Source organism: Oncorhynchus clarkii, chromosome 7 (assembly GCF_045791955.1).
Source record: "Oncorhynchus clarkii lewisi isolate Uvic-CL-2024 chromosome 7, UVic_Ocla_1.0, whole genome shotgun sequence".
Lineage (NCBI taxonomy): Eukaryota > Metazoa > Chordata > Actinopteri > Salmoniformes > Salmonidae > Oncorhynchus > Oncorhynchus clarkii.
The window spans coordinates 22,004,889-22,031,288 of NC_092153.1; the positions used below are offsets into that span (position 1 = coordinate 22,004,889).

Consider the following 26,400-nt stretch of genomic DNA (forward strand, 5'->3'; position numbering starts at 1 on the left):
GTGGGCTTGTTACTTACTGTAAGTAGCCTATATACGTTTTGGAACATGTTATTATTCTTTTCAGTTTGAGGTTGTGTTTAGTCTTTCAGGATAGCGTTAACAGTTCTGTGCTGACCTTATATCTCCTTAGCCTTGGTAGGTCTACACAGCCCTTCCCAGACCCTCACAGTGAGGGCTACCATTCTCTCCTAGGACAATAGTGGTGTACACGCCTATAGATTAAATTTGCTCCAACAACATGTATGAATAGGATCCCTGAGGCCAATATTACTTCTTCTTTCCCTAGTTGCCGTAGTCTACGCAAGACTATCATGACCCCTTTAGGGCTGTTGGAGTTGAGTGTGACTTTATCTTTGACCAGGAAAAGTGCTTTATTTAAAAAGCCACAGCGCCCTCTAGTGGCAACATAGAGACAATTTAAAATCTTCCAGATATATCCAGCATAACATCAAAATAAGGAATGCATCTCAACATGAATTCTGAGCACATTTTTTTAAATGAAATTGGAATCAAGTTTATATATATTTTTTTTTACAGCAAAGGGACACATAAACCCCTATTAGAGTGGTGGTCTACGCTAGAGACATAACACACTTCAACATGAACATGAGTATACAGCACTATTGCTACAGTATCTTGCCACACGAAACAAGCTACAAATATAAGAATCGGTCCAGTTTTTTCTGGATGTTGTCGAAGGCGTCTTTGCCCAGGTAGTCCACCTGGCCCTCCTCCCACAGCCTCCGCTGCTCCAGATCATCCTCCTCTGTCTTGGCAGCAGTCTACAAGGAAATGACCGAGATGTTCAAAGAAAATACATTGGAAATAACCAAGATGATAAAAGAGATTCAAAATGACCAAGATTATATAATAGATTAGGAACCAAGATGATAAATTATATTCGTAATAACCAAGATGATAAAAAACAATTGATTAGGCAGCCACTCCATTCACCATCAGTCAGAAGAGTAATGAAAAATGAAAGATGGAGACATGAGGAACATTCAAATAAATCACTAAGGAATGGTTCCAGGGAGGCCCTGAAGCAATACGAGGTGTGATATTTTGTTGTTAAGGTCAAATATGTTAATACTGTTGTGCACCAGCAGAGGGTGTTACTACAGTAGGAATTTGTATTTTGCCAACAGTTTCTGTAATGTTGATCATTTAAACATGGAATGACATATCGATCATTTCTTAAATCAGTTCCTAATAGTAGGCTTTAAATATACACTTAGTGTACAAAACTTTCGGAACACCTTCCTAATATAGAGTTGCAAGGAGGGTAGCCTAGTGGTTAGAGCGTTGGACTAGTAACTGGAAGGTTGCAAGTTCAAACCCCTGAGCTGACAAGGTACAAATCTGTCGTTCTGCCCCTGAACAGGCAGTTAACCCACTGTTCCTAGGCCGTCATTGAAAGGCTGTCATAAGAATCTGTTCTTAACTGACTTGCCTAGTTAAATAAAGGTTAAAAAAAACGGACTCCAATGCTTCCCACAGTTGTGTCAGGTTGGCTGGATGTCCTCTGGGTAGTGGACTGTTCTTTATACACATGGGAAACTGTTGAGCGTGAAAAATCCAGAAGCGTTACAGTTCTTGACACACTCAAACCGGTGCGCCTGACACCTACTCCCCTGTTCAAAGGCACTTAAATCTTTTGTCTTGCCCATTCACCCTCTGAGTGGCACCCATGTCTCAATTGTCTTTAACCTGTCTCCTCCCCTTCATCACTGATTTGAAGTGGATTTAGCAAGTGACATCAATAAGGGATCATAGCTGTCACGTGGTTTGACCTGGTCAATCTACGTCAAGAGCAGGTGTTCCTAATGTTTTGTACACTCCGTGTATATTAGTGTAGACAGGTGGCGTACAGGTTCAGTGGCAGGATCCTCCATGGGGTTGAAGGCCGTTTCAGTGACCTCTGACCCTTCCTCACTGGGTCCAGGTGGGTCCTGGTTGGCTGTTCTGTCTCCAGCTCCTCCCTCCTTCCCCGTGGATACACCCTGACGTTGGGTACGCTGTAGGACAGGGACCAATCACACATGGAGTTAGTTATAGGTCGCTCCACAACAACAGACAGCTAGAGACACCCAACTAAAATTGTAAGTATTTGACAAGCATCCACTTTAATATTTGTTATATATAAATTATATATATTTACCATTAGTGTGGTAAATTAGTACCCACTGAATTGTTTACACCAGGTTGCAAGTATTGACAGCAATGGCTTCAATCATATAGGTCCGTGAGTCAGATTTCAATAGGTGTTGAGAAATAATTTCATTCATTTTCTCACACTGTTCCTTCCTATGACGCATTGACACTGGCAGGGTGTGCACAGCCTCTAGAATCACAACCACTGCGATAACCTTAAATTCTCGAAATTCTTGCTCGTTGAGCAAAATCCCTCAAGCTGATCAGAATTCGTAACCGGGTTAAAGAGCTATCAGAATGAACAACTAATACTTACTACTTCCAAAATCCCTCAGACACTTAAGTCATACCTAATTAATAATCATAATGCAGAGGCAAAAGCTCAATATCATCTTTTGTTAAAGACTAACCATTTCTCCTGGCTGCGTGGGTGAATCAAGCCTCTTCTTCCTCTCCTCTGTGAGCAGATTGACTTTTCGGAGTAATGATTCTGTGAGGTCCTCTATCAACGACACTGTTGCTTCTCTCCCCTTTGGCTTATCTTCTTCTCTTGCCTTTGGCTCATCTTTTTCTCTCGCCTTTGGCTTCTCTTCTTCTCTCGCCTTTGGCTTCTCTCCTCTCGCCTTTGGCTTCTCTTCTTCTCTCCCCTTTGGCTTCTCTTCTTCTCTCCCCTTTGGCTTCTCTTCTTCTCTCGCCTTTGGCTTCTCTTCTTCTCTCGCCTTTGGCTTCTCTTCTCTCCCCTTTGGCTTCTCTTCTTCTCTCCCCTTTGGCTTCTCTTCTTCTCTCCCCTTTGGCTTCTCTTCTTCTCTCCCCTTTGGCTTCTCTTCTTCTCTCCCCTTTGGCTTCTCTTCTTCTCTCCCCTTTGGCTTCTCTTCTTCTCTCCCCTTTGGCTTCTCTTCTTCTCTCCCCTTTGGCTTCTCTTCTTCTCTTCCCTGGCTCTGTGAAAGAAGTGTGATGGTGTGTACTGTTGAGAACCACCTAAGGTATATTGGTATAGGTGTGTAGAGAGAAGAAGAGTAGGGGGCAAGAGTACTGGACTCTGATCTCTCTCTGTGGTACTTTTGCGTAAGAACAACAGACATAGGAGAAAACACACATGTTCTCTATAGGATGTACCTTGTAGTTCAACTACGCAGTCTGTCAAATGCAAACGTTTACCTAAATGTTCAAATGTTGTATACGCTCTGCTGTGGTGCAGTATACAGTACATAAAACAGCAATGCAATGACATTTTCACTTTGTTTTGCATGTGGTTATGTTAAAAAGTTCATATACAGTATGAGAAAAATACGAGAGTCAATTCTACAACGTCTTACATGTTGCTTTGGCCCAGCATGTTGGCTTGGCACAGCAGGTTCTTGATGGGACATTGTCTTTATAAGGTGATGTAAGTAGGTGTACTCCATCCACCACTGGTAAACAAACTCTTCCAGGTGGCTGTTGGTGTGCTGATTGGTCTGTGAGTTAGAACGTAGATTCCATGGCTTGACCGAACCCAGGAAGTGGACAATCTTAGCATTGTGACCATATCTGTGTGGGACCAGGATAACAGTACAATATGGTCAACATCAAAAAGACGTAGCAGGGTTGGGGTCAGGCTTGTGGTCAAAATATGCTTTTCAATCACGGAAATGTAATATTTACTGAAATGATCCACTTGAAGTTAAATATGACTCACTCTTGATAAGCAGGCAAATAGGTGTAGACTGCGATGGCACTGAGGTTGTACACAAAAGGCAGGTGTTTACTGATATCTCTAACAGCCCAGTCACTGAAAAATGTGTTCAAGAGGCCCTGGTCCCCACCTGAAAACAGAGAGGGCATACCGTAGAGTTACTGTCAGCTCAGATCATAAGGAAGAGCCAATGAAAAAGTAAAGTCATTTCTGTAATATTGTTGAGATAGGTAAAGTTGTTATGCAAATGAACAATTCTAATATGGCATTGCTGGTATTCTCAACCGCGTGGTAGAGCTCTGTAATTTCCTAAATGAACATCAAGGTGTGTTTTCCAAATGTCTTTCAAGAAGAGACAGTTAAAGGGCTAGGGTCAGGGTTGAGGCTAGGGTCAGGGTTGAGGCTAGGGTCAGGGTTGAGGCTAGGGTCAGATTTGAGGCTGGGGTTAGGGTTGAGGCTAGGGTTAGGGTTGAACTGGGCTGTGGACTTGAAGCTAGGGTCAGGTTTGAGGCTAGGGTTAGGGTTGAGGCTAGGGTTAGGGTTGAACTGGGCTGTGGACTTGAAGCTAGGGTCAGGGTTGAAGCTAGGGTCAGGTTTGAGGCTAGGGTTAGGGTTGAACTGGGCTGTGGACTTGAAGCTAGGGTCAGGGTTGAGGCTAGGGTTAGGGATGAACTGGGATGTGGACTTGAAGCTAGGGTCAGGGTTGAGGCTGGGGTTAGGGTTGAACTGGGATGTGGACTTGAAGCTAGGGTCAGGGTTGAGGCTAGGGTTAGGGATGAACTGGGATGTGGACTTGAAGCTAGGGTCAGGGTTGAGGCTGGGGTTAGGGTTGAACTGGGCTGTGGACTTGAAGCAAGAGTTAGGGTTCTGACTGACCGTCGAAGCTGCCGTGTTGTCGTGCATGCTCCAACAGCCTGCCGTGGGTGATCAGAGAGGGCCGGAACACAAACACCCCTGAGTTAAAACAGTCCGGCCAGCCAGGGTCAGGGGCCGCAGACAGCTCCTCACGCTCAAACAGCTCGTCCACGTTACACAGCACCTACAGGCCAGGGAGTCAACAGGAAACAGAGGAAGTTCGTTTTTCTAATGCCATTTGTACAGAGTTCATTTATTGGACATTTTCTGCGACATGAACACTGATTTGAATAAAGTCAAGATCCAGATCAAGGGTCATGATGCCGTTTGTAGGTACTGCACATACCTGTGGATGTTTTCTATAATGAGAGCTCAGATTTATTGTATGACACTGGATGTGCTCATTCTGTATCAATTTCAGTTGAACTTCCTACATAACCCTCTGACCAGTCGGGGCTCCATTTGCTTGATCTTGACACTCAAACCAAACACGCCCATCTCTGCAGCACGTAAAAAGCGCTCTGTACTTGTCTTTACAGAGCAAAAATATGACGGTTTGTCCCATGGCGATTGTCACATTCATGTTAGGTACTGATTTACCTTTCAATGACTATGTTTGGGTCCATGATAGTTACAGATACATAATTGCACAACTCAAACATTAAAATTGATTTGCTGGTAAATACCAAGCTTTGACATGGTAAGGTTTGCTTCCTTGGTTTTAAAACAAATTGATTATTGAGTGGGTGTTTATATGAGAGACAAGTGGTGTCTCTGGAGATTTCAGTACACTCACGAGTGTGTCTGCATCCAGGAACACACATTTGCTGTATTGGGTGAGGGTCCAACAGTGGAGCTTGGTGAAAGTGACCCCCAGTTCTGGTCGTCCCAGCCAGGATAGATGTGCTTGGTCTCCACTGTCCAGCACATCCACTACCAGGACCTGGTCAAACACATGGCCCAGGGCAGCCCTATGGGGAGAGAACACAGGATTTACCACAACTAAGTCTGATTTTACATGACTTCAATACACAAGAAATACACTAGGTCCGCAGCGAACCCAGGACCGCAAACGACTCCATCCAGTGAATCTAATGCCCCCTTAACTGATGAGAGACAAAACACTTCATTTGTCTGATTCTTCCGGGACCTCTGTCACAGAGTATAACTTTCATTCACATTCGAATAGGTCATGCATCACTCTCCATGACTCGGTGATATTACATTTCTGTATGAGATGCATGGACTTCTCTCACCGTGCCTGGCTAGAGACATTAGTGGAGACCATCACAACAGTCTGGCGTGTGGTCCTGTGTCGTCGTAAACACTGTCCTACCACCAGAGCCCCCATGCAGTAGCTGTCTGTGGTGGCCAGGGTGACAAAGGCCTGGTTCGCTGGTGGCACAGGAAGGAAGAGTGGGTGGTGTTATTCATAGAAATAGATGACCAACACCCAGCAGGGGATTTGAGCAGTTTTACTGGGCCATCAGCGTTATGTTCTTTTAAGAGTTAAAAGTAGTACATTTCTCAAGTTTTTCCTCGCGATTCAAGCGCTTCCTCTTTTCCTCTTGCTAGAGATTGCAAGAGAGTGACGTCAATCAACTTGACACTTGGCAGGTTATATTAAACTGGTTATGATATAATGATGAGAACTTACCTGGCATGGTGTGTGACAGCGACTCCTCTAAACGAACAACAACTTGAGGCAGAGGTAAAAGTGATAGATGGTATTAGAAGTGTCAAAGTGATCGATCAGGTCCCGCACCACTGGCAGAGAGGACTTGGCAGAAAATGCACTGGTTTCCCCTAAAATGAAACTCCAATATGTTGATACTGCAGTCCGACAGTCCAGCGAGTCCAGCAGTAGTAACTGTCCCGCAAACAATAGATACAGAATGATCAATACAAAGTTTTTTTTTAAAATTACAGCTATTTCAAAGTTTAGTAGTATTAGTTGTAAATGTACTATGAGAGGTTATATCTAAAGCCAGGGGGTGTAACCTCAAGCTGGTAGATACACAAATAAATCTGCCGTTTTTTAGACCAAGAGCAAAATCAGTCTCTCTGTTTGAGTTCTCGGTCATGTGTCACTGGTCATTCAACTAAAATGAAAAGTTGCAGAGTTTAAGCAGGACCTACTCTATAGAGTCTGCAGTAGTCCAACCCCTGGAACTAAGGGCATAGTACTACGTGCAGATGCATTCAAGAACCGTTAGTCAATCTTCATGATATACAAATGAATTCTACTATGGACAACAACGCCGATGTTTAAAACTTGATGGAAAACATACATGAAATAAAAAATACCAATCAATTGTAAATTAAAAAAAAGTTAACTTTATTGATAACAATAAGGTGCATTACCAACGGCACTCCATTGTCTTTCAGAGACGGAATCAAACTCCTTCAAAACACACAACACAACTAACTACGATCAACTCAGCCAACAAATGATTTCCTGCATTGGTAAAGAACAAGCAGTAACACTTCTTCAGTTGCAGTTACTCAAAAGGTTTTAATGACATGTACTGAAAGTTAAAGGAGAACAAAAAAAAAGAAGGGAATATATCACACAGCAAAAAAGCAGAGGGGCTTTTATACACATTCTTCATTAGTATTTACAGCACAAGTGACATGGTAGAATATGCTGATTTACTAGTTTGGTATCAAACCCAGGTATCAATTTCTATTCTTATCTGTAATTGCATCAGAAATCAAGCAATCACACATACAAATCTTAAACAAGTATAACTTAAAAACATACAATAACCACTTCTCAGTATAAATGTTGTTTTGCAAATAAACATGCACAATGCATTTTTAAAAAAAAAACAACATCTATGTCGATTTACCATGTGCGTTTATGGTAGCTTTCCTCACATAAACACTAGCGAGTGGCTTGCGCCCCGAACAACGAACTTACAGAAGACGTGATGCAGCTAAAGGTTCAGCTTGAAACCATTCCTCATTCCAAATAGTAGCCTACACATTCTTTTTATATCCACCCAAATAATCCCATTTCTCTTAAGGCACTTTTTTTCTCTCTCTAATTATACCTTCATCTATAAAAAAAAAGTTCTAATTCCTTCTATTGCATTAGAATCCAATGAATAATTACATGAGTGTGCCATGTTATAAAAGTATCCTCTGTGTGCATGGTTTGTTTTAATGGGTGTAACTACAGACTCGCCTGGGTTATATTTTAAAACGAGCGCTGACATTTGATGAAAGAAGTTAATATGTGTGGAGGCAGGTAAAGTCAAACAAATACAACACAAAGCCATGTGCAACGTAAGCACTTGTTTAGTTGTAAACACAGTCAAATGTACAATGCAGTCATAGATCCTAGCCAGGCCTACTAAAGTATGAAATTCAAATGTAAATGGCCAGTGATGAAAAAGCACACCAAGCATGTTGAAAGACAATTGTTTGGTACTGAACAATATACAATGAAAATGGTCAATACATATTCACTGCAAAAAAAAAACAAGTATTCAAGTTGTAAATCTATCTAAGTGTCTTTACACAGCTCGATAAGGCAACAACAAAAAAACAACAACATACAACTAACATTCTCCAAAAGTTAAATTCCAAATGAAAGACAAATGAGAAAAAAATATCTATATTTTTTTTATTGTATTTTTTTGCCCACTGATGCCCCCAGCAGACAGTTGACACATTTCTTTGCTATAGGTGAGGTTCCTCTATGATGACCTGATCGAAGTTAGGATGACCTGAGCAAGTTGCTCATCACTGGAATCAGAGGAAGCACAGAAATAATGGTTATGTTAACAATATAAAAAAAACAATGCATTGGAATTTAAAATAACTTAAAACCCTACTCAGCAGACCTTTTTCCAGAGGGTTCCCTTGCCCTAATCTGCAGGAAAGAAAAGGAGGACAGAGAGAAGTAAAGAAACAGAGGAGTAGCAGGACTCACCCAGAGAAAAGGCAGGAAAACAGAACAGGAATAGTAGAATGAGATAGTAGGTAGGCAGTATATAGTAAGGTAGTAGATAGTGTTGGTAGTATATTAGAGTAGTAGGTAGTATGTTGGAGTAGTAGGTAGAATATTGGAGTAGTAGGTAGTATATTGGAGTAGTAGGTAGTATATTGGAGTAGTAGGTAGAATATTGGAGTAGTAGGTAGTATATTGGAGTAGTAGGTAGTATATTGGAGTAGTAGGTAGAATATTGGAGTAGTAGGTAGTATATTGGAGTAGTAGGTAGTATATTGGAGTAGTAGGTAGAATATTGGAGTAGTAAGTAGTATATTGGAGTAGTAAGTAGTATATTGGAGTAGTAGGTAGTATATTGGAGTAGTGGGTATTATATTGGAGTAGTAAGTAGTATATTGGAGTAGTAGGTAGTATATTGGAGTGGTAGGTAGTATATTGGAGTAGTAGGTAGTATATTGGAGTAGTAGAGAGAGAGAGAGAGACTAATGAGATTGTGTAATAACTAGTGCTTACCTTGGGGATCAGACTGAGCTCCATGTGCGTTCTTTCCACTTTCTGGGTCTTCACCTGAATGGAGAAATACATAAGCATTTGCATTCAAGAAAATGTTATGTGCCACAGACAACTTTATAGTGGGACCTCTAGACCCTTGTATCTTGCCCTGAGACATGTCTGTAGACTTCTATTAGGTGCCATACAGGCGTCTACAGCCAGGGCAACCTTGTATCCACTACTACACATACTGTACTGTACGTATCCCAGTCCCATTCACTCACCTCCCTGAACCTTGAAACACAGTTTCTTCTTTTGGTAGGCAAAGTAGCTGGAGGCAGCACCAAGGAGGGCCACTCCTATTCCACTCACTATGGCAGCGATCTGACCAGATCCAGCTTCTTCACCTACACAACAAAAAGATCAATTGTTAATGTTTAGTTGATAAGGTTACGCTAGATATTTTCTCTCTGAGTAATTCTTTGAAAAATATGTTAAAGAAAGCGTTTGTGAGTGAGGGCTATTATTCATGTTGCATAACATGCCTTTTTTCCCCAGAAACATACAGCTCTAGTCTAGTTGCACACCAACGGAAAACATTTTGGAACTATACCATAATTCCACAAGGTGGTGGTCGAGAGCCCTTTTATGATGGCCTCTGGTTGTAATGTGCTGGCAACGTGTTACTGGGTGGAAAATAGTGCAACAGACTACTATGGGGACTGAAACACACATTTTCCGGAGTTTCTCTTTAAAAACATCTTAAAACTATCTCGACAAAAGACATGAAACCATGAAACCTCAGAGAAAGCCACAACCCAGTGATACAGTGAAGGACATAACACGAACCCAAGTCCAAGGATACAGAAAGTAACAAAGAAAGAAATGCACAACGGGATTACAGTGAACAAACACTTGGATTTTGATGAATAAACCTTACAAGTAGAAACTGGATTTTCCCATAGAGAACCACTGTGAGTAACAGTGTATCATGCATGGAAACAGGGCGGTGCCCAGGGTAAAAACAGGATGAATCCCCAACAAACGGTGACTTACTGCTGAAGAATGCAACCTACCGCCTGTGGCTACAATCGTACAGTTCAGTCCAATAACCTTCGCTCACAGTCACACATGCAAGCTACATTCTTCAAGAGCCGGTTGCATGGATTCCATCAACAGAAACCACGCTATGTGTTATAGATCCTCTGCAGAACACCATAAATCAGAACACCGTTCAGCAGGCTTTATTAACATCTGAAGGAATACAACAACAGACAAAAAGACGACAATGGCAATGTGTTGGATCGCTAACCTCACTGTTGTAACACACACATCGTAAGAAAAAGAAGGAGCCGCATGCTTCTAACATGGTAAGACACGTTGTAATGGAAACAAGATTTTGTATTTGAATGCAAGTGGCCAAAGAAACGTACCCCAATGAAAGACAACTTCCAACCTTACAGGAACATTCACCATGATACATAAATCATTTTACGTGTATAACCCCTACTGGCTTGGCACATGTATCCTTCAGTGTTTCCGAATAAGTCATTAACGTAGTCAATATTGGAATATGAGAGAACTGCATGTCCGGTTGTTCTAGAACCGAGGGCTGTGAAGTTTGGCTATGCTAGGAATGTGTGCTGACTAGGCCTCTGTGAGGGGCTGTTAAGGCTAGGCTACAAAAGCCTTCGTAGGTAACAGGCTTAGGGTACAGTAACGACGGGCATGCTATGACAAGATGCGACACAGGGAAGAAATTCATACAAAGACCTCCCATGAGTGTCGGACATCTGTTTTACATCTGGACTATGACCAATAATTGTCAAAAAAAATTGTAAACATAGAGGGCTTCTCTAGCCTTTATATACCTTCATTATTTTTGCATTAATTGCCATGTCATTTGGAAAGACTACCACACAAGAAGGAACACACATACGAAACAACTACATGCATTGCATAAGAATGCCTCAAACACCATACTAACAGTGGGAAATGTGGTTTCCACTGGTAAGTGGCCAAATATGCAGCCCAAAAACGGGTGGGGGGACAATAAAAACAACCGTGATAATATCAGTAACCACTATCTTTAGGCTTATAGCTGTAACATTTTACCAAACAGAATCCCATAAGCTCAACACACAGGAATAATTCAGAAACTGACTTCAGGAAGTAAAGAGAAGGGTGGGGTGTCAGAGGGGATGAGAGCACGCCCACTCCTTAAGGGATAAAACCTCTGAACCTTGTACTAACCCTAGCTTTAACCCAGTGAAAACTGAAGCCTACACTCAGAAAAACAGGATCTCTCCAGAACCTAAAAGAGTTATTCGGCTGTCCTATAGGAGAATCCTGTTTGGTTCCAGGTAGAACCAAAGAGAGTTCCACATGGAACCCAAAAGGGTTATCCTATAGGGACAGCTGAATAAACCCTTTGGAACCATTATTTTTCTTGAAGAGCGTACAAATCATTGCTTTGTAAGATCAGCCCTGAGACGTGTTTTAAAGCACCTCAAACCTTTTAACACCATGTAAACAACTAATCAGAACACTCCCTCAGATCTGAGCACCAATCAGAACATAGGTGGATAGATGTCTCCCTGATTCCTAAAAGTCACTGGGGGCTCCTTCATTGGCCCACATTCAAAAGCTCCATGGCCTTCTCTAACAGAGGCACCACTGCCTGCTTTATGTTGGAAATCCAAACATGGACGCCCTCTGGCATGTTAGCATCTAGCATCTTCAGGAATTGGCCCCACAGTAGATCTAGATCTGCAACGACCCAGAATCGTACCTGGGTTTTATGCTACGGCCAATAGAGTGCACCCATTCAAGCCAATCAGAGGTAATTCCCCTTTGTATTCCAAACCAATAGTTTCCAATGTTCCCATAAAGCTTACTGTACTTATTTACCCCGAAGTTAAACTATATTTCTCGCTACAAAAAAATGGCCATCCTTAAGCCTCCACTTGCACTATTTGATCAGGGAATCCTCAAAGCATGTTTCAACATATTTAGTTTGATAGACCTCCTCCTCTCAGGGCAGCCCTTTCATGAGTTGTATGATTCATTTTCAGAGTCTGTGCTGTGTTTGGATTGAAACAGGAAGTATAAAGCAAAATAATCCAACCGTGAGGAGCACAGACTAAAACCAGGGCAATCAGCCAACTTCCTCAAAGACAGGAAACGGATATGACTATAAAAGCACGGAGCTTAGTCCCTCAAACGGTGTGGGAAGAATTCACTGTCACTGAGATTCTTCACACTGCAGGCCTTTGACATCATGGTGAAGATGAGTGGTGAGAGTTAAATGAGAAGACTTGGTGTGGGTACAGTGGAAGAATACAGACTAAAGATTCCACCTAAATCTGGTGCGGAATAGCCGCTCAACTTGACAAAACGGCACCCCATATAATTCCTCCTCTGAGACGCTTGATAATTAACAAGACTTATTGTAGAAGTAAATGGATTGATTGTTTTACCTTGAGGTTGGTCTGCAGGAGCACCACCTCCTCCTGAAAAGGGAAAAATAAAGTGAGAAAGTAAGCAATAAGTCCATACGTTTGTGTACTTTGATTTTGCAGTATTACTGTTTTGGATCAGTTTTACTAGCAGCACGCAAGAACTTCAGACAAACTTCAGGCAAACAGTAAGTGCTATAAGTGACGTACCATTGGGATCTGAGGGCGCTGGGTCAGCTGCACGTGCTATATATTTTTTTTTTAATAAAAAAAACAGAGCAAAGTGAGACACTTCTACTCGCTCTGTAGTATATACTTCTAGACATACTGTACATAGAAGTAGCTAGAGGCCTGTGTGTTCTATTTACATGTACGTGCAAATGTTCATGAAGACTTCGGAGATTTATCGTATAAAGACTTCATAGAGTTGGTCAAATATTTCCAGATTCCTTTTAAACATGTTGTCTTTAACTGTGAGGGTTGAAACCTTCCCCTTACATGGAGTTTAATGACAGGTTATTTCAGTTTGTTTCCAGCTCCTCTGGACTCTCCACAGTATCATGCAGGATAGCACCAGACTAACAGGCATATGGCACGAATTACATCGGTAACCATGAGGGGTTTTTCTATTCCCTATTTTTGCTTTTCTTCTCTCTTTTGTAAAGAACAAGTAATTACTTCCATTCTAAGTGACTAACAGGAAAAGGAAAGAGGAAATGCGTATACAGTTTTAAGACAGAACAGTTCTGTTTTAGTCCACAGTGAATGTAGCACTGCAATTAACTTCAATATGGCAACAATGGACAATTTCTGTCGGGTCCCCAGCCTCCCCGACATACTCTATTGTGTGTATTCTGACGTAGGCTAGTCTGAGTAGAAATGACTCTCCCTCGATGGTAAGATTGCAGGCCTACTGTTGGAAGTCAAACCCATTAACTAATTTGTATGAACAGCACCCGTTGTCTCGCCTGTGACACTGCATCTAAACGTATTCAAGAACAAAGGCCTTAAATGTCCTACCTCCACCTCCCTTGCCGGGATCAGGCTTGTAGTTATCGTTATCGCTCAAATCAAACAGGTCATTGTCTCCGAAGGACCCGCCACCTTCCAGATGAAAACAATATAGCAACGGGTGAGTCGGTAACAATTACCACCGCTTTCCAGAGAGTCCTGAGAGTCCATATTAACAATACACAGTAGCACACACATAGTATATGATCATCAAACAGAGGAAATGAAGGGATATATCCAATGCTTAGTACCGGTGCCTCCATCTTTCGGTGGAACAACAGCTGGTTTACCCGGTACGGGATCTATGGATGATAGACATTAGAGCACAAGGGAGAGGAGTGGGAAGAGGACCATTATTTATATTTCATTATAACACGTTATAATAACATTATAACATGTTTTCACACTGGGAAGCATGCCACTAGTCCCTCATACCATTTCTCCCGACATTAGATGTGAAAACATCAGCACCTTCAATCACTTAAGCTCTTAAGGGAAAGTGACCGTCTGGTTTAGCAGGTTTTGAAAGCTCAAGAGGCCCAGCTTCTTATTAAGAGAGGTGAGAGTCACTGGACGCAAAGCAAAGGGAACCTCCTTTACATACCCAGCCATCACCATGTCTCAAGACGTCTCAAGACAAAAGGTGCTCGCTGGGTATGTAAAGGCTGCTGAGGTAAAGCTTAATCATAGGTAGCAGTGAGTAGGTATGATTCATCACAAGCCCGTTTTTTTATTTGACCTTTATTTAACTAGGCAAGTCTTAAAGAACCAATTATTTTTTTCAATGACGACCTAGGAACAGTGGGTTAACTGCCTTGTTTAGGGGCACAACAACAGATTTTTACCTTGTCAGCTCAGGGATTCAATCTTGCAACCTTTCGGTTACTAGTCCAACGCTCTAACCACTAGGCTACCTGCCGCACCCGGTTGATTGCTTGATTTGAATGATTTATTGATTGTTTGTTTGATTGATTGATCGATTGGGTTAAGTAAACAGGGAGGGAGGGACAAAGAGGGAATCCTCAATATAGACCTGCACAAAATAGAAAGAATTCTTCCCAAGACTGAGCACCTAACAATAACTCTGGCTTTACCTGGACCCAAGGCATCAGACAGGTCAAAACCCATCCCATCTATGAAGAGAAAATATAACAGAAAACATATGGATTCTATGATTGTATCATTTGCAATGGATGACATCTCCCATCTTGAGGTCAATATTCGATTTGCTTTAGGTATCAGAACCAGGGCTTAAAAGTGACTATTTGGTCTGCAGCAACTGTGGCAGGTACCTGCCACTCAGAATTTTTACCAGCCAAAGCATTTAACATAAAAAAAAAACGGATGACCACGCTTTGTAATGTTTCCAAAACAAGAAATGTATTAGAAAGAAGTAATGTGGTATATTGCTCAATTTCACCACATTTTTGTGACCTGAGTCTTTTAACCAAAATATCAGATGAGATATATTTTTCAGCTGCCCCTTTAAGGGCGGGAGGTTACCTTGGTAAATGCGACACCAGAGTTGTGTCATGTGTTTTGTGTGTGTGAGATTTGCGATCCGACTAGGGCTACCGTTTGAAGCAGCAGCCTCAAACTAACGTTTAAAAACAACTGAGCTTCTGAACTAAACAATGTAAATAGCCAAGAAACACAAGGACACCGTCTCACTTTGCAGACTTTTGAGTAAATTAGACCAACTTTTATGCCTGTGCGCGGCACCTCCAAAAATGAATCTATCAGCACTTCACACAGAGCGCACAGCTCTCCTACCAAGCAGTGTTGCTGCGCGAGGTGGGATATAGGATTCATATTTCATTGTGCAATTAGGAGCTATGAAACAAAACAGCAGAAATACTTTGAAAACAGCTACTGCCGCACTTTTCTGAAATGAATTTCAACTCGCACTTTTGACTATTTTATTCACAAATGTAACGCTCGCACTGTAGAGACCTGCAAGTTGAACACCGTGGCTGGTGAAATAGACATTCTTACCCGTCAATACCTAAATCTACCCGCATCTGGCGGGTGGCGGATGTTCATTTTATGCACTGATCAGAATGTCTTCCTGTGTTCTTTAATCTGATAGCTAGAATCCTGATCAAATAGGATGGATACTGTAATTACAAGTGATTAGTGTTACTTCGGCTGGTTGAGTTAATTTACTTACCCTCAGCTGGTTTTTTGGGATCTACAGGTTTGGGATCTACAGGTTTGGGATCTGGAAAGGGCATCAAGTATATCAACTATAAGAGCATTGTATTCCACGTTGGGCAAATGATTGGACAACATATTTAGTTATTAGAACACATTGATGTAAATAAACACATTGGCGTATCCAGAAGATCTAAATCATCTGAGAACAGAAATAAAATCTTAGTTGAAATACATGTGAGCTATCCATTCATTTGACATTTTGTCGGCCATAGATGCCTTACCAGTTCCACCTTCTTTAGGAGGGATCCCAGCTGGTTTCTCAGGCTCTAAGGGGAGGAAAGGTGAATCAAGAAAGGATGGATTAAAAAAGCCTCAACTTTAAACCATAATTCCCAGGATTTTAACCTTTGAGTCTTACCATTTTAATGCCAGGAAAGGAAAACTTTGATTAGAAATATAGCATAATAGAATAAGGTGATCCAGGTTGCGATTTGCTGAAAGGGATGGGCATTTAATTTAGCCAGTTATTACTGGTTGAATATAACTGAATACCACAACAGTCTAACTATACAATTGGATGCAGTTATAAATCTATCACCCAAATCGCAAACTGGATGAAACCCTTAAAGCAAATCAGTGAAAAAATTAATCCGAGCCAAGGAATGATCCAATCTTATTATCCCAGCACCAACGAGCTGACGAGAGACTTAAACACAGCTACCTGTTGAATGAGAAGGGCAACCAAATGCAAGTCTGATATATAGAAAAGCTCCAAGAGGAAAACCAACACCAGCTTAGATAAAGAGGGAGCCAGCTACACCTATTATTGTGTCCCCTTTTACCTTCTGGACCAAGAGCATCGAATAGATCAAATCCTCCTCCTGGAGATGAAGAAATATAATGACGTTTATTTATGCTTAGAGCCTGACACAGAAGAATCTGGTCAGGCAGAGGGTTATTTGAAGAAGTGTGACAGATCACAGAGGAAGACAACACAAAGGGAAATCCTTGCATAGAGTTGATAAGAGTCCCCTTCGGGGGCTGGGCCACCCTGCAGTCACATGCCGGGCTCATATTCTGTTTCTTTAAAGTGGTTATTGATGTGGTTCGTGTTGAGTCATGTGAGTTGTGACTAATGAGTGGTCTATGTTCCCTTGCTAGTGGCTTCATGTTGACTTCCAGAGTTGGTTTCATCCCACAGTCAGTGTAATATCATGTGACAGGTTTCCCTACCTGGACTGGGATCCTTTGCAGGTTCCTTTGGCTGTTTTGGAATAGTAGTTATAGGGTCATCTAAACAAGGAGAGAGTTATTTTTTTGCCTTTCAGAAAATCATTCATCACATTTGAATCTATAAGGCTGGAGATGTCACATATATATATATATAAAAAATAAAAAAAATACATCTGTATTATAACAACAGGATCATCATGTGTTATGAGTATTACGAATTCAAATGGTCATTTCTAATCATATATAAAATATTTTCAGAAGGCCTACATTATATTTGGACATGAACTCCTGTTCAGTAATAACTAATTAAGCCATTTGCATTACGCAATATGCATTCAACTGGATCAGAGCCTGACAGCGCTGTGAGCAGTGATACAGATAGGCAGAGAAGATGTACCACCTGAACACGGTGAGGAACAGCCATTACGCCTGTTTCATCATTACGAACTACATCGACAGTAGGCTTACCTATCAACAACAGCAACAAAGATCAAGAAACTCACCGAAATCAAAGGCATCAGAAAGATCCAAGTCTGTGGGACAAAGATGACATAATATTGGTCAGCCACAATGTCCAAGACAACGCCAACACACCCACAACACTGGCTGTCTACGCATCTTAGATAGCACCACTTTCTACTCAACTAACCAAACTAGCTTTTTTAACTGTGTGCTAGAAAAAGGTTCAATGGAACCACCAGTTGCTATGTGCATGACTTTGATATTGTGACAGTGTTTGTGGTACTTAACAGCAGGTAGTACATCCTGTGTTGGTTGCCTGGTGTGGTTTTGTTATGAGGGAACTAGGCCTTGCCAGGCATACAGCCTGTTGCCAAATCAAAAATCAAATCAAATTTTATTTGTCACATACACATGGTTAGCAGATGTTAATGCGAGTGTAGCGAAATGCTTGTGCTTCTAGTTCCGACAATGCAGTAATAACAAGTAATCTAACTAACAATTCCAAACTACTGTCTTGTACACAGTGTAAGGGGATAAAGAATATGTACATAAGGATATATGAATGAGTGATGGTACAGAGCAGCATAGGCAAGATACAGTAGATGGTATCGGGTACAGTATGTACAAATGAGATGAGTATGTAAACAAAGTGGCATAGTATAGTATAAAGTGGCTAGTGATACATGTATTACATAAGGATACCGTCGATGATATAGAGTACAGTATATACGTATGCGTATGAGATGAATAATGTAGGGTAAGTAACATTTATATAAGGTAGCATTGTTTAAAGTGGCTAGTGATATATTTACATCATTTCCCATCAATTCCCATTATTAAAGTGGCTGGAGTTGAGTCAGTGTCAGTGTGTTGGCAGCAGCCACTCAGTGTTAGTGGTGGCTGTTTAACAGTCTGATGGCCTTGAGATAGAAGCTGTTTTTCAGTCTCTCGGTCCCAGCTTTGATGCACCTGTACTGACCTCGCCTTCTGGATGATAGCGGGGTGAACAGGCAGTGGCTCGGGTGGTTGATGTCCTTGATGATCTTTATGGCCTTCCTGTGACATCGGGTGGTGTAGGTGTCCTGGAGGGCAGGTAGTTTGCCCCCGGTGATGCGTTGTGCAGACCTCACTACCCTCTGGAGAGCCTTACGGTTGAGGGCGGTGCAGTTGCCATACCAGGCGGTGATACAGCCCGCCAGGATGCTCTCGATTGTGCATCTGTAGAAGTTTGTGAGTGCTTTTGGTGACAAGCCGAATTTCTTCAGCCTCCTGAGGTTGAAGAGGCGCTGCTGCGCCTTCTTCACGATGCTGTCTGTGTGAGTGGACCAATTCAGTTTGTCTGTGATGTGTATGCCGAGGAACTTAAAACTTGCTACCCTCTCCACTACTGTTCCATCGATGTGGATAGGGGGGTGTTCCCTCTGCTGTTTCCTGAAGTCCACAATCATCTCCTTAGTTTTGTTGACGTTGAGTGTGAGGTTGTTTTCCTGACACCACACTCCGAGGGCCCTCACCTCCTCCCTGTAGGCCGTCTCATCGTTGTTGGTAATCAAGCCTACCACTGTTGTGTCGTCCGCAAACTTGATGATTGAGTTGGAGGCGTGCGTGGCCACGCAGTCGTGGGTGAACAGGGAGTCGCTGTCAGTTGCGGTTTTGAAGGTTTGAATGACTCATAGGTTTCTGAAACCGGAGAGCTGTCTCCTTGAACACTTTCTCTACTCTGCCTTGGCTGTAGTTAAACCTTTAGGAATTAACCAGGCTAAGACTGAACTAGCACACTAACTAATTAACTAATTACCTAATTAGCCAACCCACGTAAAAGAGAGGCCTCCCAGTTTGAATACATTTGCTTACTGCGTCTGAACCTTTGACTGTATAAGAATAAGGTCTCAAGTGAAACTGAGCAGAAAAGTCAGATAGCTGACACTGTAAAACCAAGTGTTTAGGATCTGAACACATAACAAAACTAACACTTTTCCGAGACACCTTTTAACACGAGTCAAGGCATTTAGGATTTCGATGAAAACACATCACAGTGTTTAGATTGTAAACACCAGGACATGTTTATTCATTGTAACACTTGTTAACCACATGAACACGTTTATTCAGCACAAGGCGTTTAGGTTTTAAACCCTAAACACTGGGGGTGTTGTTTTAACACTGTAGGGTGTAAAGCCGTATTTGCATATTTCCAAGCATACCTCTCGAGTGGACGTGAGAAATGCCAACCCATGACAGTGTTTGTTAGTGACAAAGACATGGTTATTGCAAGAAATTCATTTTCTGAAACGTTCACCTAGTGACTGCCTAAGTTAATGTATTTGAATTCAAGTTCAACCCTTTATGATCACATACTATACATTGAGTGTATAAACATTAGGAACACGTGTTCTTTCCATGACATAGACCGACCAGGTGAAAGCTATGATCCCTTACTGATGTCGCTTGTTAAATCCACTTCAGTCAGTGTTGATGAAGGGGAGGAGACCGGTTAAAGAAGTGTTTTTAAGCCTTGAAACAATTGAGACATGGATGGTGTGCCATTCAGAGGTTGAATGGGCAAGATAAAATATTAAAGTGCCTTTGAACAGGGTATGGTAGTAGGTGAACTGCAACGCTGTTAGGTTTTTGACGCTTAACAGTTTCCTGTGTGTATCAAGAATGGTCCAGGACAATCCAGCCAACTTGACACAACTGTGGGAAGCATTGGAGTCAACATGGGCCAGCATCCCTGTATAATGCTTTCGAGACCTTGTAGAGTCCATGCCCCAACACATTTAGGCTGTTCTGAGGGCAACGCAATAGTAGGAAGGTGCTCCTAATGTTTTGTACACTCATTGTACGTTTCACAAGGCTGTTAGTTATAGCTTAGTTAACTTCTACATTGTAGTCTGAAAATCTTGGCTTATAAGATCATAAGATCTGCAAGTCACAGTACGCTGGTTTGTGCTGTGATTAGTAATTCCTATCAGAATCCAGCCAGCAGGAGGATATCCAAGAATTTGAAAATTGTATCACCCACAACCTGCACATTCCAAATGACTGCCTTGGTGAAGGACTTAATAAACAAGAGAACCTAAACCAGTGGTTCCCAACCAGGGGTACTAGGAGGACCCCTGGGGATACTTGGACTATCCAACGGGACTTGAGAAGACTCATGGGACCATACTGGTAAAATACTCATGAGTGGGTAAATCAGAGCAAATACTGTCAGTGGTACAGTAACTGCAAAATGTTGGGAACCACTGACCTAAACCATCTAAACTAAAACAACCATCTCAGTAATGGGTGCAATAAATCCAACCCCAAACAGATTGGATGAGTTATTTTTTTAATTATGTTATTTATCTTTGAATAGTATAACATCAATTAATCAATCAATGTGTATAGATTTTAAAACAAACTATTCTAAAAACATCAAACTGCAACAAAGCATGCTGGGAAATATGATAATGGCTCCCCCCCATGTCTTTTTCACTCTGAGAGAGTTAACAGAAATTAACTCAACACAGTCAAGTAACAACAACACCATGCAATTGAAAAGATTTCTTGAATCAAATGTCCTGTCCAGTAAGGTGACAGACATTACTAACAATGAACTGAATAAGGCATGGAAAGTCACATCAACTTCTAATGATGAAATGCATGGGAAAGTAAACAGCAGTGTTCAAAATCTGAATACTTAACAAATATACAGTTGAAGTCGGAGGTTTACATACAAGTTAGGTTGGAGTCATTAAAACTGTTTTTTTTCAACCACTCCACAAATTTCTTGTTGACAAACTATAGTTCTGGCAAGTCGTTTAGGACATCTACATTGTGCAAGTAATTTTTCCAACAATTGTTTACAGAGATTATTTGACTTATAATTCACTGTATCACAATTCCAGTGGGTCAGAAGTTTACATACACTAAAATGACTGTGCCTTTAAACAGCTTGGAAAATTCCAGAAAATTATGTCAAGGCTTTAGAAGCTTCTGATAGGCTAATTGGCATCATTTGAGTCAATTGGAGGTGTACCTGTGGATGTATTTCAAGGCCTACCTTCAAACTCAGTGCCTCTTTGCTTGACATCATGGAAAAATCTAAAGAAATCAGCCAAGACCTCAGAAAAAATATTGTAGACCTCCACAAGTCTGGTTCATCCTTGAGAGCAATTTCCAAACGCATGAGGGTACCACATTCATCTGTACAAACAATAGACCGCAAGTATAAACACCATGGGACCACGCAGCCATCATACCGCTCAGGAAGGAGACACGTTCTGTCTCCTAGAGATGAACGTACTTTGGTGCGAAAAGTGCAAATCAATCCCAGAACAACAGCAAAGGACCTTGTGAAGATGCTGGAGGAAACAGGTACAAAAGTATCTATATCCACAGTAAAACTAGTCCTATATCGACATAACCTGAAAGGCCGCTCAGCAAGGAAGAAACCACTGCTCCAAAACCGCCATAAAAAAGCCAGAGTACGGTTTGCAACTGCACATGGGTACAAAGATCGTACTTTTTGGAGAAATATCCTCTGGTCTCATGAAAGAAAAATAGAACTGTTTGGCCATAATGACCCTTGTTATGTTTGGAGGGAAAAGGGGGGGGGATTGCAAGCCGAAGAACGCCATCCCAACCGTGAAGCATGGGGGTGGTAGCATCATGTTGTGGGGGTGGCAGCATCATGTTGTGGGGGTGCTTTGCTGCAGGAGGGACTGGTGCACTTCACAAAACAGATGGCATCATGATGGAGGAAAAATATGTGGATATATTGAAGCAACATCTCAAGACATCAGTCAGGCAGTTAAAGCTTGGTCACAAATGGGTCTTTAAAATGGACAATGACCCCAAGCATACTTCCAAAGTTGTGGCAAAATGGCTTAAGGACAACAAAGTCAAGGTATTGGAGTGGCCATCACAAAGCCCTGACCTCAATCCCATAGAAAATTTGTGGGCAGAACTGAAAAAGCGTGTGTGAGCAAGGAGGCCTACAAACCTGACTCAGTTACACCAGCTCTGTCAAGAGGAATGGAACAAAATTCACCCAACTTACTTCAACTCGATGCGTTCTCCTGACTGGAAAAAGCTGACTATCGTGTTTAATCTTGCATTCTAAATGCCTTTGTTTAAAATGAGAACCCGTATTGGCTAATCTAAATGCCTAATGTTTAAGTTTTTAACACTGACATGTAGGTTATAATCGTGTCACATGTTTCATGGTTTTACAGTGTACATTCAGAAGAAAGATCAACTAACTAAATATAACCCACTCGTACTAATTATTTTCACTGTGTACTGGACTTGAGGCAATGATGGGGTAATATAAAACAGTCTTTCATCAGTTCAGTCTGGCTTTTAAATCTAGGCATCACATGTGTCATCATGAAGACAGCGTGCCCATCTGGGTAGGGGTTTTGGACTGCATGCCTGTGGTCAACTCTAGCCAATCCTGGAGCAGCCTCACATATGAAGCCAAGAGACACAGCCATTCACAGGATGGGATATATATTTAGAATGTTATGTTCAATGGGTGCTGAGTATAACTCACAGAGGAGCTATAAGGCTGAAAAGTATTTCAAAGTCCAATATCTTATAGGCCTACAGATGTAGGATCTTAATTTGAGCCAGTTTTCTACAGCAGGAAAATAATCCTGCAGCAACAGGAAATGTGAATTATTATGTGGATTATAATTAATGGCCATTTTTGTAGGGGTTGATATATTTGTCGTAAAGGAAAATCAAGTCTGAAATCTCAAGTGGAAATTACAAGCTTCAGAAGCCTTTTAAAACCTCAAATACACTACACTTTTAACATTTATTATTATTTTCAAAATTGCATTGTGGGAAAGAAGATCTGAAACATTGGGTTGAGGCAACGCTATCTGATAGTATCTATCAACTAGTATCTATCAACTAGCAAATGTATTGCCAACTAAATTTGTTGGAGATACTTTTGATTTGTATTCTTTATCAACTGACACACAAGTACAGAGAGCCTACAAAGAAAATAAGGATGGCAGAGGGGGCCTTGGCTTGAAAGTGTCTTGAAAGAAACACTTCAGTGAGAGAGTTGTTAGTATGCAGTACAGGGAGCTGTGTTCTGCAAACCCCCTTACCTTTCAGCAATTAAAACCTGTGAGAGAAAACAAAACACTCTCTCTTTGCCTTTCACACTTGCTTTTCAAAGTTGTCCCCAGTTGTGCCAGTTAGCACATGTGCTTCCCTATGAGCCAAAGACACTACCCTGATTCTAAAGAGCAGACTAGACACACCCTTGAGTCATATACTACCACACTAAGATGAGTCAGAACTCTTCTGAGAGCAGTGATTATAAAACTGTACAAGAAGTACACAAGTGTTGTATTCGCCAACAACTTTGTAACAGTGTTATACTGCCTTGCTGTTAAGGTAACTACTGCATGTCATTCTCAGCTGTGTAACTAAAAACTGCACAGATGACTGAGCTGGGAAACAAATGCATGCAACAGGCACGTGCCCTAACACAAATAGACATAACTCATAACATGGGGGAGGGGGACGAAGACATGGAGTTTCCCCGTCTATTTTCTTGCCTAAATCTATAATCGTATTACTACAACTTGTAGGCCAATCTTGTGTGTACCTTGTCCAAAGGATAGGCCTAAGCAAAACGTATAACTTTAAATAGGCCTACGTCACCGTCAATAAAAATAAAAATGTTTTTAAAAAGTAAATAGCAACAATAATAGTAAAGATCATCATTATCATAATATTATTATCATTATCATAATAGCTATTCATAATAGGCATAATAATGGCTTAGTTGTGTATCTTGGGTGGGGAAAAAAACCTTACCTTGTGTTTTCGTCCCTATAACAAGAGTTACAAGCAAGGCAATCCATAAGCAAGATTTCATGTCTGCTGAATAGGAAAGAAAACAACAGTTTCTCTGAATTATCCGATGCTGGATCGATATGGTTATTTGAACTAATTCTTTGCTCGGAGTTCTTTGTCAAAATAGATCGGTAACTTTAGGGTGTGTCGATGTGCGGTGCTGTCCCCTCGTTGTCTACCAGCACTCGAGTGTTCTCCAGTTACAGATTGGCAGTCAACTTTCCAACAGAATGAAAGAGCAGTCAGGGTGGGTGTGCTGTGGTAACTTCGTAAAATAAAGGCGTAACCCTTTCCGCGCATCAGGTCACAAGCTGAGAAAAGTGAGGGGCATAAGCCTACATTTACATTACTCGTGTTGCCTTATCGCCCATCAATTGATTGAAAATGAATGTAATTATCGCTATCTGAACTGCCTCTATTCAAGGGAAATCGTTATTTTATCAGCATATGCGTAATAGGCTACACAAACGATATTTTGCGTCAATTGCATGTTTATGGTGTAATATAAAAGAAAACTGCACACACGTACGTTTAATCATTTCCCAAACACTACTCAGCAGATCCAAATGTGTGGTACTCCCATAACACCTTGGCTATTTGAATTGGGCGATTGTGCCATCTAGCGAGTTGTCATGGTTTTCACTTTAATTTGTAACGTGCCTATCAATTTTGTGCGTGCGGTGCGCGTAAAAGCGAAGAAAATGGGGCAACTGGCCATGGTGAAAATGGTAATGAGAAATAATGCAGTTGGAAGCTATACTACAACCTCTCGTCTTGTAAAAGAGTGTGTAGTAGACTATGGCCTAATCGATGTAATGCATAGTCTATATTAGGGAAATATCCAACATCGAATAACAGAGCACGATTTTGAAATAATGTTTGCCTTAGTATAAAAAAAGATGAACTGTGATTTGAAATCGTCTCTGTTTATCAACATTTGAGGATTATGGAATCATGGCCAGTGCAGTCTATCTATAATGATTTATAATCATATTTGTGTTGCTTCAGTGAATGTTGAGGTCTCTAAGGACAAATGTGCAGGCCAGCGGATGCCGGCCAGTCTGACTCTTCAAGTTGGCACGCATCAATGCAGATGCCAAGGAGGACTAGTTCGGGTGCTTTAGAGTGCAGAGAACGTGTCCATCATTTCATTCATAAGAGCTGGAGCAACAGAGCCCGCTTATTCCTCCTCTTTTGCTTCGCTGCTGACATGCATTCTTTCTTGTCTCCATTTAACAAGGCGATCTTAGTGGCTTTGTTTATTTTTGCCATTTTACTAATTCTTTATGTAATACTATGGTATATATGCCGAGACGTGGATTGCGACCACGGAATCTGACGCTTGTCGTGAGAAAAGCAGACGATACCCTGACTTTGGCTTATACGGAGACGCGCCAGGGTGACCCTTTGGTAAGTCCACCGGCGCGTCTTGACCGCTCTGATCATGAGCTCAAGGTGCATCATTTAACCAACGGTATCATGGAATTCGTTTGTATATGTTGCTCATGTTGAGTAAAATATGTGCAGTTCCTTTTTATGTGTGTCGTGTAGGCTGAATAGCCTATTCAATTATATCTCCAACGTGTTGCGCCACATTCGTGTTAGCATGAGGTAGGCTATTGCAAATCAGGATACATTTCCCTTAATTTCTATTGGCATTCATTCTAGGCAAATGTCATAATAATATTTTATAATTCAGTAAAACGTATATTTGTGGGAAAGCTGCTATAGTGTGACAAAGAAGGCGGGAAGGAGGTTCAGGCTACACGTTTTTGAAACATCCGTGTCACCCTTATACCCCTCGCAAATGTCCGGTTACTGGTCATCCAACAAAAACACCTTTGACAATTCAGAGACATGATGAGGCATCAATAACACTTGAAAATCTATTGAATCATTCTGGTTCTGATTCTGATTTTGGGACTGATTTTATTCAATGAATATAATTAAATTCTGCGGAATTTCCTGTACATTCTAACCTTTAAAACAGCTCTGATTTTATATCTTAGTTAATTTGACCTTATACGGTGTCCTGTGTATTCAACATTAGATGTAAAAACATTTCTATAACAAAATCCCAA

At 41.3% G+C, this 26,400-nt stretch overlaps 2 protein-coding genes across 15 annotated transcripts; both read right to left on the bottom strand.

Annotated features, from left to right (window-relative positions):
• Positions 1 to 352: 352 nt before the first annotated feature.
• Positions 353 to 6,801, bottom strand: LOC139414162 (glycogenin-2-like). Its single transcript, XM_071162046.1, has 9 exons — positions 6,342 to 6,801; positions 5,941 to 6,079; positions 5,481 to 5,655; positions 4,706 to 4,868; positions 3,833 to 3,959; positions 3,471 to 3,684; positions 2,565 to 3,092; positions 1,872 to 2,018; positions 353 to 782 (listed from the first exon to the last, which is right to left on the bottom strand). The coding sequence occupies exons 1-9, from the start codon at positions 6,346 to 6,348 to the stop codon at positions 654 to 656; spliced, it is 1,629 nt and encodes a 542-aa protein (XP_071018147.1). The 5' UTR covers positions 6,349 to 6,801; the 3' UTR covers positions 353 to 653.
• Positions 6,802 to 6,998: 197 nt separating this feature from the next.
• Positions 6,999 to 24,598, bottom strand: LOC139413058 (CD99 molecule). 14 transcript variants are annotated; one of them, XM_071160076.1, is made up of 15 exons: positions 24,281 to 24,562; positions 17,497 to 17,526; positions 16,994 to 17,053; positions 16,603 to 16,641; positions 16,042 to 16,086; positions 15,774 to 15,824; positions 14,698 to 14,736; positions 13,855 to 13,905; positions 13,613 to 13,696; positions 12,803 to 12,838; positions 12,614 to 12,646; positions 9,419 to 9,541; positions 9,156 to 9,209; positions 8,536 to 8,564; positions 6,999 to 8,437 (listed from the first exon to the last, which is right to left on the bottom strand). In XM_071160076.1, the coding sequence occupies exons 1-14, from the start codon at positions 24,339 to 24,341 to the stop codon at positions 8,560 to 8,562; spliced, it is 711 nt and encodes a 236-aa protein (XP_071016177.1). In that variant the 5' UTR covers positions 24,342 to 24,562; the 3' UTR covers positions 6,999 to 8,437; positions 8,536 to 8,559. The 14 variants fall into 14 exon arrangements, with proteins under 14 accessions (XP_071016177.1, XP_071016176.1, XP_071016175.1 ...); XM_071160075.1 differs by lacking the exon at positions 8,536 to 8,564 and having other exon boundaries at positions 15,774 to 15,809; positions 24,281 to 24,563; XM_071160074.1 differs by lacking the exon at positions 8,536 to 8,564 and having other exon boundaries at positions 24,281 to 24,563.
• Positions 24,599 to 26,400: the final 1,802 nt, after the last annotated feature.

Coding starts and splice junctions, on each gene's coding strand:
- LOC139414162 (XM_071162046.1), bottom strand. Junction 3,960..4,705: donor ACAACACGGCAGCTTCGACG/GTCAGTCAGAAC, acceptor CTCTGTTTTCAG/GTGGGGACCAGGGCCTCTTG. Junction 2,019..2,564: donor CCACGCAGCCAGGAGAAATG/GTTAGTCTTTAA, acceptor CCTGTCCTACAG/CGTACCCAACGTCAGGGTGT.
- LOC139413058 (XM_071160074.1), bottom strand. CDS start 24,341: ATGAAATCTTGCTTATGGATTGCCTTGCTTGTAACTCTTGTTATAGGG. Junction 17,527..24,280: donor TATAGGGACGAAAACACAAG/GTAAGGTTTTTT, acceptor TTTGTCCCACAG/ACTTGGATCTTTCTGATGCC. Junction 15,825..16,041: donor TCCTAAAGAAGGTGGAACTG/GTAAGGCATCTA, acceptor TGCCCTTTCCAG/ATCCCAAACCTGTAGATCCC.